At 37.0% G+C, this 13,629-nt stretch overlaps 1 protein-coding gene across 11 annotated transcripts in view; it reads left to right on the forward strand.

Moving 5' to 3' along the window:
- Sytl2 (synaptotagmin like 2) overlaps nucleotides 1–13,629 on the forward strand; it is a 102,434-nt gene that overhangs the window by 65,391 nt on the left and 23,414 nt on the right. For 5 of the 11 annotated variants that reach the window (XM_048787960.1, XM_048787965.1, XM_048787963.1 and 2 more), the window contains 3 exons: nucleotides 1,221–2,024; nucleotides 5,044–8,952; nucleotides 12,157–12,258. In XM_048787960.1, coding sequence (XP_048643917.1) covers nucleotides 1,221–2,024; nucleotides 5,044–8,952; nucleotides 12,157–12,258 — 4,815 coding nt within the window. The remainder of the gene's footprint in view (nucleotides 1–1,220; nucleotides 2,025–5,043; nucleotides 8,953–12,156; nucleotides 12,259–13,629) is intronic. The other 6 variants (XM_015477346.2, XM_048787969.1, XM_048787968.1 and 3 more) reach the window with 3 other exon arrangements.

Consider the following 13,629-nt stretch of genomic DNA (forward strand, 5'->3'; position numbering starts at 1 on the left):
AAATACCAGATAATTCAATCTCTTCAAAAGCAGCTATAGGAATTAAAGATTAGTCAGGGGATAGAAAAAAAAATTAACAAATGAACAGTGGAACTAGGGGTGTCAATTATCCTGTTTTAATATTAGTGTATTTTTTCCATGAGGTATACTTTATAGTACATAAACTATTTTGTAGAAAAAAAAATCACTGGAACTTGTTACTTGTTTGTTTTTTAACTTTTGGACAAAATATTTTTTGTTTTAGGTGTCAGGATTTTTTTTAATAAAAGATTTTTTTTTTAGTTGTATATGGACATATGTTTGTTTATTTTTTTATGTGGTGCTCAGGATCAAACCCAGTACCTCACACATGCTAGGCAGGCATTCTACCACTGAGCCCCAGCCCCAGCCCCAGGATTTTCTTTATTTTTAAATACAAGTTACATTTTCTGATTTTAAAACAAGAATTTTTAAAGTGATTTCTATGTTTTTCTGTAAGGCTCCTTTGAGAAATTGTCTTTTTTTTTAAACTTTATATTAAATATAAAATACCATAAAGTATGTAAAGCACAGCAATTTAAATATGCAGTCTATCTACAATGTAATGAACTTCATCAGTTTGGTTTTTTTTTTAAAGAGAGAGAGAATTTTTTAATATTTATTTTTCAGTTCTTGGCGGACACAACATCTTTGATGTGGTGCTGAGGATCGAACCCGGGCTGCATGCAGGCCAGGCGAGCGGGCTACCGCTTGAGCCACATCCCCAGCCCAACTTTATCAGTTTTTAAATAGACTTTTGCTTTTTAGAGGAGTTTTAAAACAGTATTGAGCTGAAGGTACACATATTACCCATGTATACTCTATCTCTCCTGTTATTAACATTCCCCATCACAATGGTAGTTTTTTGTAACTGATAAACTTCTTTGAGGCATTATTTTCACCCAAAGTTGATAGTTTACACATTGAGGATCACTGTTTGTGTAGTATACCCTATAGGCTTGGACAAATGTATAATGATATGTATCCACCATCAGATCACAGAGTACTTTAATTGCCCTAAAAATCCTCTGTTTTCTGCTGCATGAATTTTTAAAGGCTTTTCATATTAGGTCTTCACTTAGGATATCTACTGTCTTTACTATTTTAATATTCTTTGCTAAATATAGACTAAGTTTATGAGTATTTTAAATTGTAGAGCTGCTCTCCATTTAATACATTACCTAATATATTTTCATTTTCAGGTGAATTGTCAGAGTCAAAAGAAAAGTCATCTATCCCTGATATTTCAAGCCAAAAATTAGAGAAATCAAAGCAGACTGTGCTAGCCGGGCCTGTGAATGGGTCCCAAATCAAGGCTCCAGTCCCCAAAGCCAGAAAATTTATCTACAAATCAGATGGTTTAAAACAAGATGATAAACAGTCTTTTCCTAGACAAAGGTCAGACTCTATGAGTGCAAGAGGGGCTCCAAGAGGGATCCTCAAGCGTAACTCCAGTTCCAGTAGTACAGACTCGGAAACTCTTCGTTTAAATTACAACTTTGAACCCAAAAGCAAAATCGTGTCATCTGGCCTAACCATCCATGAGAGAATTTCTGAGAAGGAGCATTCTTTAGAAGATGATTCTTTCTCAAACTCATTGGAGCCATTAAAACATGTGAGATTCTCTGCAGTGAAAGATGAACTTCCTCAGAGTCCTGGGCTAATTCATGGCCGGGAAGTGGGAGAATTTAGTGTTTTAGAATCTGACAGGTCAAAGAATGGAACAGAAGATGCAGGAGACTCAGAATTTCAGGATGACCCGAAGCCCTCCCAGTACAGAAAGCCTTTTCTTCCTCATCAGTCAGCCTCAAGCCCAAGTGGATCAAAAAATGAAGCATATCAGCCAACGATTTCTGGTTCTGTTCCAAATAATGGGCTCCATTCACCCTTGGAAGTTCTAACTGCAAGACCACAGACCATTGAGAACTTGCCCACCACCAATAAACACCAAGCTAAAGCGTCAGAATTAACAAGGCTTGAATCAGAATTGTCCCCAAATCCTGCTGGTAAGAGAGTTGTCACCACCAGTTTATAAAAATTGACCCAGTAGGGTTGGAATGGTCAGGTTAGCTAACCCTGTAAAAGATCAATTTTGCCTCCTACACATTTCAGCTCGAATTCAGACTGAGGCCACTGGGGAATGCATATAACTCTAAATGGATCTGGAGGCTTTCCTCAATCACCAGTATTACTAAAAGAACCAGGACAGCATAGTTTCTAGTCCAGTATGTTCAACCCTAAAAAAAAAAAGCCTAGCCATGTTAATTATTTAAACAAATGACAATGTTTTGAGTTAAATCTAGGTGTATATATAGAGTGAGAACTAAAAATTGCTAATATTTTTACACGGAGTAAATATATCATTATCTAATGTAAATTTATTATCATTTTACTGAAGTTTGGTTTCTCCTATAATCACAAGAGAACCTTCACTTTCTTAACCTCAAAGGATGGGAAATTTGTCGGGAATACCAACTGTGAAAAACCCGGCCGTGATCTCCAGCCATTTGCTCTTTGACTTTAAAAGCTCTGAAGGACCTTTCTCCTTAGGCATTGTAAATTAGAGACAAGGAAGGTGCAACTCGGCTTTCCTGCTAACCAGCCCTCTCTTGAAGACCTGACTCCTCTCAGGGGGTACCCCAAAGTACTTTCTTATAACTACATGATTACTTTGTAATTGTTACTTTTTAAAAAACAGAAAACAGTGGGAAAAATAATGCTGTATTATCTCTCTCATATCCAATAAGTATGCATCCAACTCTGTGGTAATTTTTTTTTTGTAGTCAGGCATAGTTATAATCCAACATTCAAGTTTCTAACTCAGTTGCTCTCCTTCTTTCTTATTAATATCAGGTTAGCCCTGGCTCACTTTTGCTGAGCCCAGCAATTTTCATACACGTTCAGGTTTCATTCCTTCTTGGACATTTAAAATCATCTACACACACACACACACACAAATTTTTTTTGGTAGCAAGACCTTCTCCAAGAAATAAGACAACTCATATTGAAGGAAATTACTAACATTTGACCAAACATTATGAAATAATTGTATATTTACACAAATCATTCAAAGGGTGAAAACATTTTCTTTGGCAATATTTCCCTTTATTATAACTGATAGAAAAAATTGGTAAACCTTTTATGTTTTTGAAATTGTATTTTCTTTCTCATAAACTATCATAAAATTTTGTATTTACTTATTTATGCTTTGATTTTTAAATCCCACTGACTATTAAATTTGGGAGGAGAATGTCATCAGCTAAACCCAGATAGATTGACAGTCCTTCTGGTCTCAAAGAGTGCTTATAAACAGAGTTATGCTACTCATTAATACCCTCCTTTTTCCCTTTTGGCTTTCTACAAAGATGTATATTAGTGAATACTGGAATATAAAAAGAAAATTAGAACCAAGAAAAAAGAAAAAAGGTAAACTCTTAAGTGTGTGAATAATAAAGATTTGAAATTAGTTCTGAAATTCAAACTGTCAATATCATACTCATTTTCACTCTGGAAAAAACAAAAGATTTCCTTAAAGGAAGCAAAACATTACCTGGCACTGGATTTTTAAATGAACTTTTCTTATTTTAAAGTAATAACTTTCATTGTAAAATATTTCAGAAGAAATGCACACAGAATTATAAAAAGCACCTGACCTGTGATGTCATCATCCAGCATTAACTATTGCCAACATCTAGTATTGGAGCCTCCCCAAAATGTTTAGGTATAATTTGGGTTTGTATGGCTGAGAATTCTTTTTTCACTAATATCACAAATATTTTTCATCATCCTTAAATAGTCTGTAAACACATAGAATTCTTAAAGATTTTCCCAAAGGGACTTCCTAATGACAAATAATAATACAATGGGTACGTAGAAAAGAAATCAATATCTACTATATGCCAACTATTGTACAAACTCTCTGTCCTTTTTACATATAGCTAGGGACTGATGATTAAAATTAAAGACAGAATTCTATTATCTGACATGTCTTTTAATGCATTTGAAATGTAGCTGACTTCATAAAATTTCAGCTTACATAATTTTTAGGAATATTCACACATATTGCATAGCTTAGTGTTTTAAGGAAGAGGAGAAATGCTTAAATATCTGAGCCTTGACTACAGTCTTGACAAATTGCCTAATGAGTCTTAACGAAATGCCTGAGTTCCCTCATCCAAATGTACTATGTGCCTTTTGATTAAGGCTCAGAAAGGACTCTGCTTTCCTGATAGCTTAGAAAGAACATAAATATCCTTCTCTAGCCTTCTAGCAATTGGTTAGCTGATAACCAGGAAGCAGGTAGAGATCATATTCTCTGTCAATCCTTACTTTGAATTATTTGTCTCAGGAATAACTTTTGACTTACAAATGCTAGAATATGGGGCAGAATGGAGAGGCCTGTTGAGATCAGGATTCTTAAACTCTACTGTGCAAAACAATCACTAACACAGCAGGCCCTATTTTCAGAGTTTCTTGTTTGGTGTATTAGGAGTAAGGCTCAGGAATGCAAATATTCTCACTTTATTATTCAGAAATTCTGGAGGGAATTTCTTGTTTAGACTTACTTGAAAGCTGTTTTTCTAGCTTCTGAAATTATGTAAGTCTGTGATCCTTAAACTTGGGTTTAAGAGCCCTCTAGGGCTTATGACAGTGTGCCAGGAAATAAGTAAAGTCACGAAATCAGCATGGTGTATCTTCCTGGACTGCCAGTTCTATACAAAGATTTGAGAGTAGGAGAAAATTAATATTTAAAGTATAACATGGATCAGAATGTAAAATTCACATGAGTTTTTAAAATAAGCCAATGACTTCAAAGAAATTTCCCAAGTAGGTCCACACACATACTTCCAGGGGTCTATCTTTGCCTTTCTTTACTGTCAGTGGGCACCTTTGGTAGAATACTTTAATTAGGATGACTTATAGCCTCTGACAGCTGCTATCAGTGTAGAAAGTGCAAATAAAAAGTGCATTTTAAAAAAGATAAGTGATTGACAATCATTCTTTGGCATGTTTTTTCTTATTTAGAAAAGCATTTCTATGTTGCAGATGAACTGTCTCATTGTGTTGAACCTGAACCATCTCAGGTGCCAGATTGCAGTTCTAGAGACCATCAGCAAGGTAAGCTCCCTCTTCTTGCAACTCTGAAAGCTAAGACATCCTCACACTCTGGTCCATATGCCACTGAGATCAAGAAGACAACTGACGATTCCATAACTAAAGTCCTAGACTGGTTTAACCGAAGTTCTCATTCAGACGACAGTAAGTCATCCTTCCAACATCCCAGAGGAATAGAACCCAAGGGTAAAACAGACTCAAAGTCGCAGATTGCTATTGCCATGGTGACAGATGACACCAGTCTGAAAGAAAATGATTTAAAGGCACTATCATTCACTAAAGTTAAATTGAAGCCTGTGAAATTTGATTCAACATTACAGGAAGACGGAGATATGTTGGTTTCTGAACATTTCCAAGATAATGCTATAAATATCAGACCCAAATCTATGAATTTGTCCCAACAAGATACCCCGAAGGAAGGTCCAGTTATACCACAGCCATTTGCAAGTTATGGTACCTCAAGTCAAGGGAGTAAAAATATGGACAATAGCCAAAGAACAAAAAGAACAGAAGAAGGAAATGGGGTACCTCTCCCAACCAATAACTGCCCCTATAGTTTTCTGAAAGAATCCAATGCAGAAGTCAAAGTTTCATGTAACACTAAGAATATTGGCAGCTTAGGTAAAGAAGAACTCAAGCTTCATGTTCATGAAAAATATACAGGAAACTCCAAAGTAGATTTTGACTCTTCAGCAATTGTCCAGGAACCAAATTTGAAAGATGATGTGAAAGCAGAGAGAAAGAGCAAAAAAGGAAATACTTCCATCCTGAAGGCTTCCTTAGAGACAGAGAATAGGGAGTTGCTACCTGGGATTGCCAACAGTAGAGCTCCTTCCAAAAAGCCTGAGGTTCACTTACAGCAAGAAGCTGATGAGGTTCCCAAGAACCAAGTGCAAAGAGAGAAATACAAAAGAGTGAGTGACAGAATATCCTTTTGGGAAGGAGAGAAAGCTGCTGCTGAGTTAACTTATGAAGAACCCACATCTTCATGTAGCCAGGAACAATCCACTGCTAAAGCAAACCAGCCTGTGAGATCACAGGATATATTCATGGACAGTTTATCTACAGACCAGAGTGAATATGGTCAGTTCACTGCGAAACAAGTAGTCTTTGATGAGGATGATCAAGCATCCCATCTGTCCAGTTTTCATTCCTCAAATAAGCCTAAAGAGACGAGTCCCCAAATATCAGGTCTGTTGAAACACCATCCTTCAGCTGACCAATCAAATAAAACGTCACTGTTTCAGAATAAGACAAACAAGCATATAAAAAGTCTGCTAGAGGAAGACAGTTTGCATTCTAGAAGAGACATTACTTTACCAGCATTGCAACATCCCTCAAATATTGGGAATGAAATACACACTTCTTTGGAGAAAGACAGATTTCCAATTGGTGAATCAAATGCCAACTTTAAAATTATGTCCCTAAAAGAACGAATGGATGAACCCAATACAGAACAGGTTTATAATCATTCTCAGTTTGAGAATTTGAGAAAGTTTTGGGACTTAGGAGCTAATCCAAACAGTAAGAATAATCCTGAGAAGAGTACTATAATAAGCCAAAAAAATTCTGTGTCTTTAACTAGCCAGAAATGCAAGGAATTCAGTGACATTAAATCATTAGGAAGAAATATCCACCAAACAGAGGTGCTCTCTGTTATGCCAAGAGGGGAAATGGAGAAATTAAATTCAAAATGCATACTCCAGGTGCTACCAAATGAAGCCACATTTCCATTGAGGCCACCTGGAAAGTCCATTCATCATTCGGCAGAAAATGAGTCATCAAAGGAAAATATGGAAAATAATATGGAATGCTTTGGTACTCCAGTATTTAAGGAAGCAAAGGATTACTTAGATCAAGAGATTCAGGAATCCATAGTGAAAGCACATGTTTTATCTAAAGACTACAGAGACACTTTTAGTGACAGTGTACAGAAGTTGGTTTCAGAAGGTTCATCACCAGCAATTCAACCTTCTGGTAGAGAAGCTCATGGAAAACAAATACTCAAACCAGGTATTTCTGAAGATAGGAACTGGCTTCATAATACAGATTTTGCTGATGATGAGGAAGAAGCCAAAGGACCTAAAGAGGTCATTGATGAGCATGTAGATAAAACAGTGATGCCTCCAAAGGTCAAACAAAACACTTTGGCTGCTAGTGTAGACAAACTCCTGAAGGAAGCAACTGGAATATCACACTCACCCTTGCAAACCAAGTTAGAACCCCTTACCACTGGAACTGACCTTCAGCTTGAAGAGGATAGATCTTTTGAAAAGGGGATAAAACTGAAAGGCTGTCAGAGAGAGATAATAGCTCCTTCATCAGAGGGCTTTGAAACTTTGGGAAATACAGCTCTCACCCAGAAAGCTGAAAGTGGCGAATTTCAGTTCAACACAGATAACTTGCTTCAGATGGGTGCAGAAAGTTCTCCTCCATTGCATCAGCCTTCCCATCTTCACAGAAAGGGTTCTTTTGAGGATGTGGCCAACTCTCCACAAGACATGCCTTTTTCCTGGGATGCTCATTTTGCTCCCCAGGATAGAGCATTGCCTTCTCAAAGGGAAATTTCAGAGACTGTAGAGAGAGTCATTCTTCCATCTAAACCTGCATTGAATGATGTAAATGCTGTATTAAAGAAGCTACTTAGAGAAGCTTGGCTGAGTAATTCTGCAAGGGAAGTAGGTTCTGAAGAAGTGAAAGCAGAATTTCCTGAAGGAGTACAGGCAGCGGGCAGCCCCCCAAATTCCCTGGGTGCAATCCCGCTGTGGGCTACCATGGACACCATCATTCCAGATACGAAAGATTTTTATTCCTTCACTATAGTTCCTGATAAAACTCATGAAGTTGGATCTCATTTGACCACTCAGATATCTGAACAGCTATCTGAGTCGGAACAGTTCCTTAGCTCATCTGTTTCCACTCTGGCACACTATGACAAAGAGTTACCTCAGGAAGTGGCAGAAATTGTGAGAGAAACAATTATTAAACCCAAATCAGAGTTCCTTGAATTCAGTGCTGGCTTAGAAAAGCTCCACAAGGAAACACTAGAAACCTCCCCTTCAAGATATGAAAAGGATACAGGGACACACTCTCCAGCAGACTTACTAGGTAGTACTGAGGCACCCAGGCAAGCTGCTTCCAAATTCCATCCCAAGGAAATAGAAGAAACTGTTGTAAAGGCTGAGGTTCCATCAATAACTGAGAGTGCTTTTGATATTGGGTTTGAGAAACTTCTTAAAGAAATATCTGAAGCTCCACCTCATTGGCTCCAGGTATCAGTAAAGGAAGAAATTCCTGAGGAGGAGCCCTCACAGTCAGAGAAGTCTGGGTTCTGGGCAGAACCAAGAGCCTCAGAAATGAAGGGTAGAAGCAATGGTTTGGAATCTCAAGTCAAACAAATTGTTAAAGTATTGGGAGGAGATGAAGTTGTGAGTGATTCATCAGTTGTTCTTTGTGGTTCTGCAAGTGGGGTTGAGATCCCTGGAACCTCACCACTTTATGTGGACCATGAAATAGAGACCATTAGAACAATAAGCTCCCCAGAGGACAGGGACAACAAAAGTGATGTTGCAGGGGAACTAGGGACTTTTCAGGAACCTGGCTTTGAGGAGGCTCCTAAAGCAAGTGTATCTAAAAGCGAGCAACCTATTTCTCTCCTGACAAAGAAAGAAAACCCTACAAAAATAAGTAAAGTTGAATTGATGCTAACATCACCATATAAGAGACAAGTCAACAAGCAAGAAAAAGAAGGTTTCTCTGACTCTGATTTTTCAGATGGAAACACGGGTTCTAATGCAGAAAGCTGGAGAAATACTTCTAGTAAGCATTTTTGAATTTTTAACCCATGATAAATCTGCTTTATGGAATACTGATGTAAAGGATGACTTTAAAACATTTTTTTATTAACTTGACACTTCTAAATGGCACTGAATTCTTTTTGTCACTTTGGTTCTTTATTCAAATGATTACATAGAAACAGCTTTCCTATAAGCTTGTGTTCCAGAGCCTATCCTTGGTTCTCGTTAATCTACCTATAGAATTCTTAGGTCTCCAACATTTTAAAAATAATATTTGGGGTTTAGAAATCATCTTTAAAACATTTAAATTAGTCTTCCTCCTGGAAATAATTATAATTTCTTAATTGACAATCCTAATAGAAGTTTCTAGTAAGAGTTGTAAAAAAAAAATCACAAAAAATAATGAACTGGGCACAAATTTCCCATTTAAGAGTAACATTTTCCTGTAGGTGTGGCTAAATATCAGGGATGAAGTGCAAGGTTGGGCCTTTCCTTCCCTCAGATACTTTGTGCTGCAGTGTTTTGGTCACTGTTCTCTCCCTGTCATTTTCAATTATCTGCAAAAACTTCACCTTCTAGAATATGACTTTGGTCAGATGACTTCACCTGATTCCACCTAAAGTCATGGCTTGGCAGCTGCATTTATTTGGCTTTAGCCTTGACTGAATTGCTAAAGTCTTACTGGATCATAAAATTCATCTACGTGGATCTGAGGGTGCTGGTTTCATCCAGGCTATAAAGAAGACTTGTCTCAGTTTTCTATTCTCACCAACTCTTGGGCATTTTAGTAGGGAAACCCCAGAGCACATTGGAATAAGTAGTTAACCTGATTCAAGTGATGAAATGATAGAGAATGCTCTCTGGCTGGGACATTTCAACCAAATGCACAGCTGGTGTTCATCACCTTCCTTGTGCTTTTTTTTTTTAATATTTATTTTTTAGTTATAGGTGGACACAATATCTTTATTTTATTCTTATGTGGTGCTGAGGATCGAACCCCAGTGCCTCACGCATGGTAGGCGAGCACTCTACAACCCCAGCTCCCCTTGTGGTTTAATAGAAACTAGATAAGCTTTACTGAGTGGCTGACTTTTGAGATTTGAGTTCCTTTGTAAGCAGATGTAGCATCACTCCTTGAACACTGACTAAAGATCTACCTTTAATCCTAATTAGTTAAATTGAAGCCCATTTAACAAATGTTACTGTTTTTTTTTTTTTTTTTTTTTAAAATGAAATGCTAGTCTCTAAAAACAAACATGTAATAAATTCAGCATATTAACCTTGTTGGGTATTCTCTTAATAAACTGCCCTTTGAGTTTCTAGGGTAAACTGACCCATAGGAGGCTTGCAAATCTGCACTTAAAAGACTATCACCCGGGGCTGGGGATGTGGCTCAAGCGGTAGCGCGCTCGCCTGGCATGCGTGCGGCCCGGGTTCGATCCTCAGCACCACATACAGACAAAGATGTTGTGTCCGCCAAATACTAAAAAAAAAAAAGTAAATATTAAAAATAATAATAATAATAACTTTTAAAAAAAAGACTATCACCTAATATTTCTAGCCAGATTTATAGAGTACCAATGTCATTAAGTGAATATCAAAAAGCCTAAGGAAAAAATAGGTGATATTAAATTATCACCCAGTCAGAGCCCAGAGAAGATATTTTAAAATTAAATGCCAAGTAAGAGGTATACGATGGTATAGTCATGGCTTTATATCCTTTGACCTAAATTATTGTTCTATAACAAACTGGAAAGTGTGTAGGTAAGAGTTGGGTAGGAACCTTACTACAAAACCACCCTAATTTTGCTGAACAAACTAACATGTTTGACTTGTGGCCAAGCTCTTAACCAACCAATACCTCAGTATGTTTCTTTAGGGAAAAGAAATTTTCCATGGTCAAATACTTTTGGAAATCCTGGGAAATTATGTATTTTATTAGCTTGTCAAAATCTCCGAGAAGCTTTGCAATAAGAAACCTCTTAAATTTGAACAAAAAACACCTCAAATCTTGTTCATCTCAGAATCTATTTGCTGTGGAATGCGTACCAATGTTAGGCAGAGCTGGAATGCATTTCAGGAAATTATTTTTTTAGAGAAGTGATTCTTAAACTCATTGATTCATTAATTGAATCATTCATTCATTGATTCAGCAAATATTTTTGAAGTGCCTTTTTTCAGCCACAGTTTTAGGCACTGAGTATAGACAGTGATAAATGTCAGTATTAAGACCAGGACTATCAAGGATGGAGTTTTTTCACTGTTAAAATGGAAAGAAAAAAAAAAGAAATGATAATATTGAGACTTTTTCTGGTAAAGTGATATGTATTTAATTTCAGGACTATTCTTAGTCTAAAAATATGCCCTTTTTTCCCCTCTCTGTTCTAAAATGTCTTTCTTTTTTACAAAATGAAGCCATTAGTAAAGGATAGAATTTCATCTTCCCTTTTAAAATGCCTTAGTTAAATAAAAAGTTGACTTCCCCACTTATTTACCAACATTTTATTTGAAATTTTATTAAATTATAAAATCCAGAAAACCTATAGTTGTTGAGTTGTTGATCTGGATAAGTCCCTCATTTGTGTACCCATTTGCATACAGAGTTAAATCTCTAAATCCTGCCCTCCATGGTTTCATGGTTTTCAGCCCTTTTTTTTTTTTTTTTTTTTTTTTGGTAGCAGGGATTGAACCCAGAGGTGCTTAACCACTGAGGCTTATCCCCAGACCTTTTTTATATTTTATTTATAGACAGGGTCTCACTGTGTTACTAAGTGCCTCGCTAAACTGCTGAGGCTGGCTTTAAACTTGCAATTCTCCTGCCTCAGCCTCCTGAGTCGCTGGGATTGTAGGTGTGCACCACAGCCCCAGGCTAATTTTTAAAATGCTTTTAAAATCATTTTGTGGCTGGAAGATTCAAAGTCTGGACAAAATAAATCGTGTGCCTAAAATAAAAGTGTAAACAATTAGGAGATCAATGTGCTGATCTTGTTTCTGTATGATTTATGTTTGCAAATATTTCTCAATGAAGAAAAAAATTTAAAGGAATATTAGTAGTGGAAAAATTTAATTTTATTCTGTTAAATAGTTGCTTGGTAGAACAAATAAAAGTAGGGAGGCTTATGCCATAATTTCTCTTTTGAACCCACCATTTCAATGTCCATTCGTTATTTAAAGTTTATTTTTTCTTTTGTATTGTGCAGTGTTCATCGGTTTTGTCTTATAACAGGTTCAGAAGAAGAACCCAGTCCTGTTTTGAAAGCTTTGGAAAGGAGTGCTGCTAGGAAAATGCCTTCCAAAAGTCTAGAAGACATTTCATCAGATTTATCAAGTGAGAATAAAGTTTGCCCCACTGTTCATGCTCCGTCTTAGCTTAAAAGTGCTTATGTGCTGTTCTGTGGCCTGACTGCATGTTGACGTGCACTGAAACTCCTAATACAGGGGTTGACAGATGGGAATAACCTTCCCCAAGTGTACTGAATCAGAGACTCACTCTTAAGTGTCCAGAACACTGCTTTCAAAAATAATGCATGAGGTTTGGTTCCTACACTACTACGTTTCCTTGAATCAAAGCATCCCAGTTTGAGTGTTTACTCAAGTACAGTGTTTTAAAGGATCGTGGCAGCTAGTAGCAATAATGGAATAATAGTAATAGCTAACATCTATTGAATATTATGTGCCAAAAATTTTCTAAGAATTCCACATGTATTAATTCATTTTACCAATACAAGCGCTCTATGAGAGATGAATAATTGTTATCCCCACTTTATAGATAAAGAATATGAAGCTCAGAGAGGTAAAATAGTTTGCTTAGTATCACACAGCAGACCTGGGACTCAAAAGATAACTGTCACTAACATTTGTGAAGTGATAATATTATATGTGACAGTGTTAGGTGTCTAATGAATTTTGCATGATATGGGTCTGAATTAGTCCCTGGCTTCAAGGATTTCTCTCTCTCTTTCTCTGGTACTAGGGCTTGAACCGAGGGGTGCTTTACCCCTGAGCTACATCCCCAGCCCCCAAGCCCTTTATTTTATTTTTTAAATTTGAGACGGGATCTTGCTGTTGTTCAGACCCTTGCTGCATTGCTGAGGCTATCTTTGAACTTGATCACATGATCTTCCTGTCTCAGCATGTACCACCATACCCAGCTCATTCCTTCTTTTCTATTCCCACATTTCTCTTGGATATTGGGTCTATAAACCAAAAGACTACCTAACATACAGTATGTTAGGTACACTATTCCCCACTGGCTGCTGCTTTAATTGGTGAAGGATTTCTTCTGTACTAACAGAAAACATAACATCCATAGGGACCCATGTGCCAGACAAGTGGAACTATGACTTCTAGGGGTTTGGTTCTTACCCTTTTAAAGCTAAAGATATACCTGTGGGATTTCACATGGTTATAAGGAAAAATTGATTAAAAGTTAACCACTGCCAAATTAATTGATTGATAATTGACCATTGGGTTTATTATATATTTTAACACCTTCAGTTGAGACTAAGTAGTCAGAGTTTTAAAAGAAAACTGAAAAAGACGCTTCACTAAATTTCTAAAATTAAGAGATTTCCAGGGATCTAGAAAATGTCCCCAATTTGGAAGGTAGTCCTAACCCTCCCAAGGATTTTAGAATCTTAGGTTTGGGAGGGACCTTAAAGGTCACCCATTTCAAAGTATCCCCCCCCCCCCCCCCCCC

This window comes from Marmota marmota, unplaced genomic scaffold, assembly GCF_001458135.2.
Source record: "Marmota marmota marmota unplaced genomic scaffold, marMar, whole genome shotgun sequence".
Taxonomy (NCBI): Eukaryota; Metazoa; Chordata; class Mammalia; order Rodentia; family Sciuridae; genus Marmota; species Marmota marmota.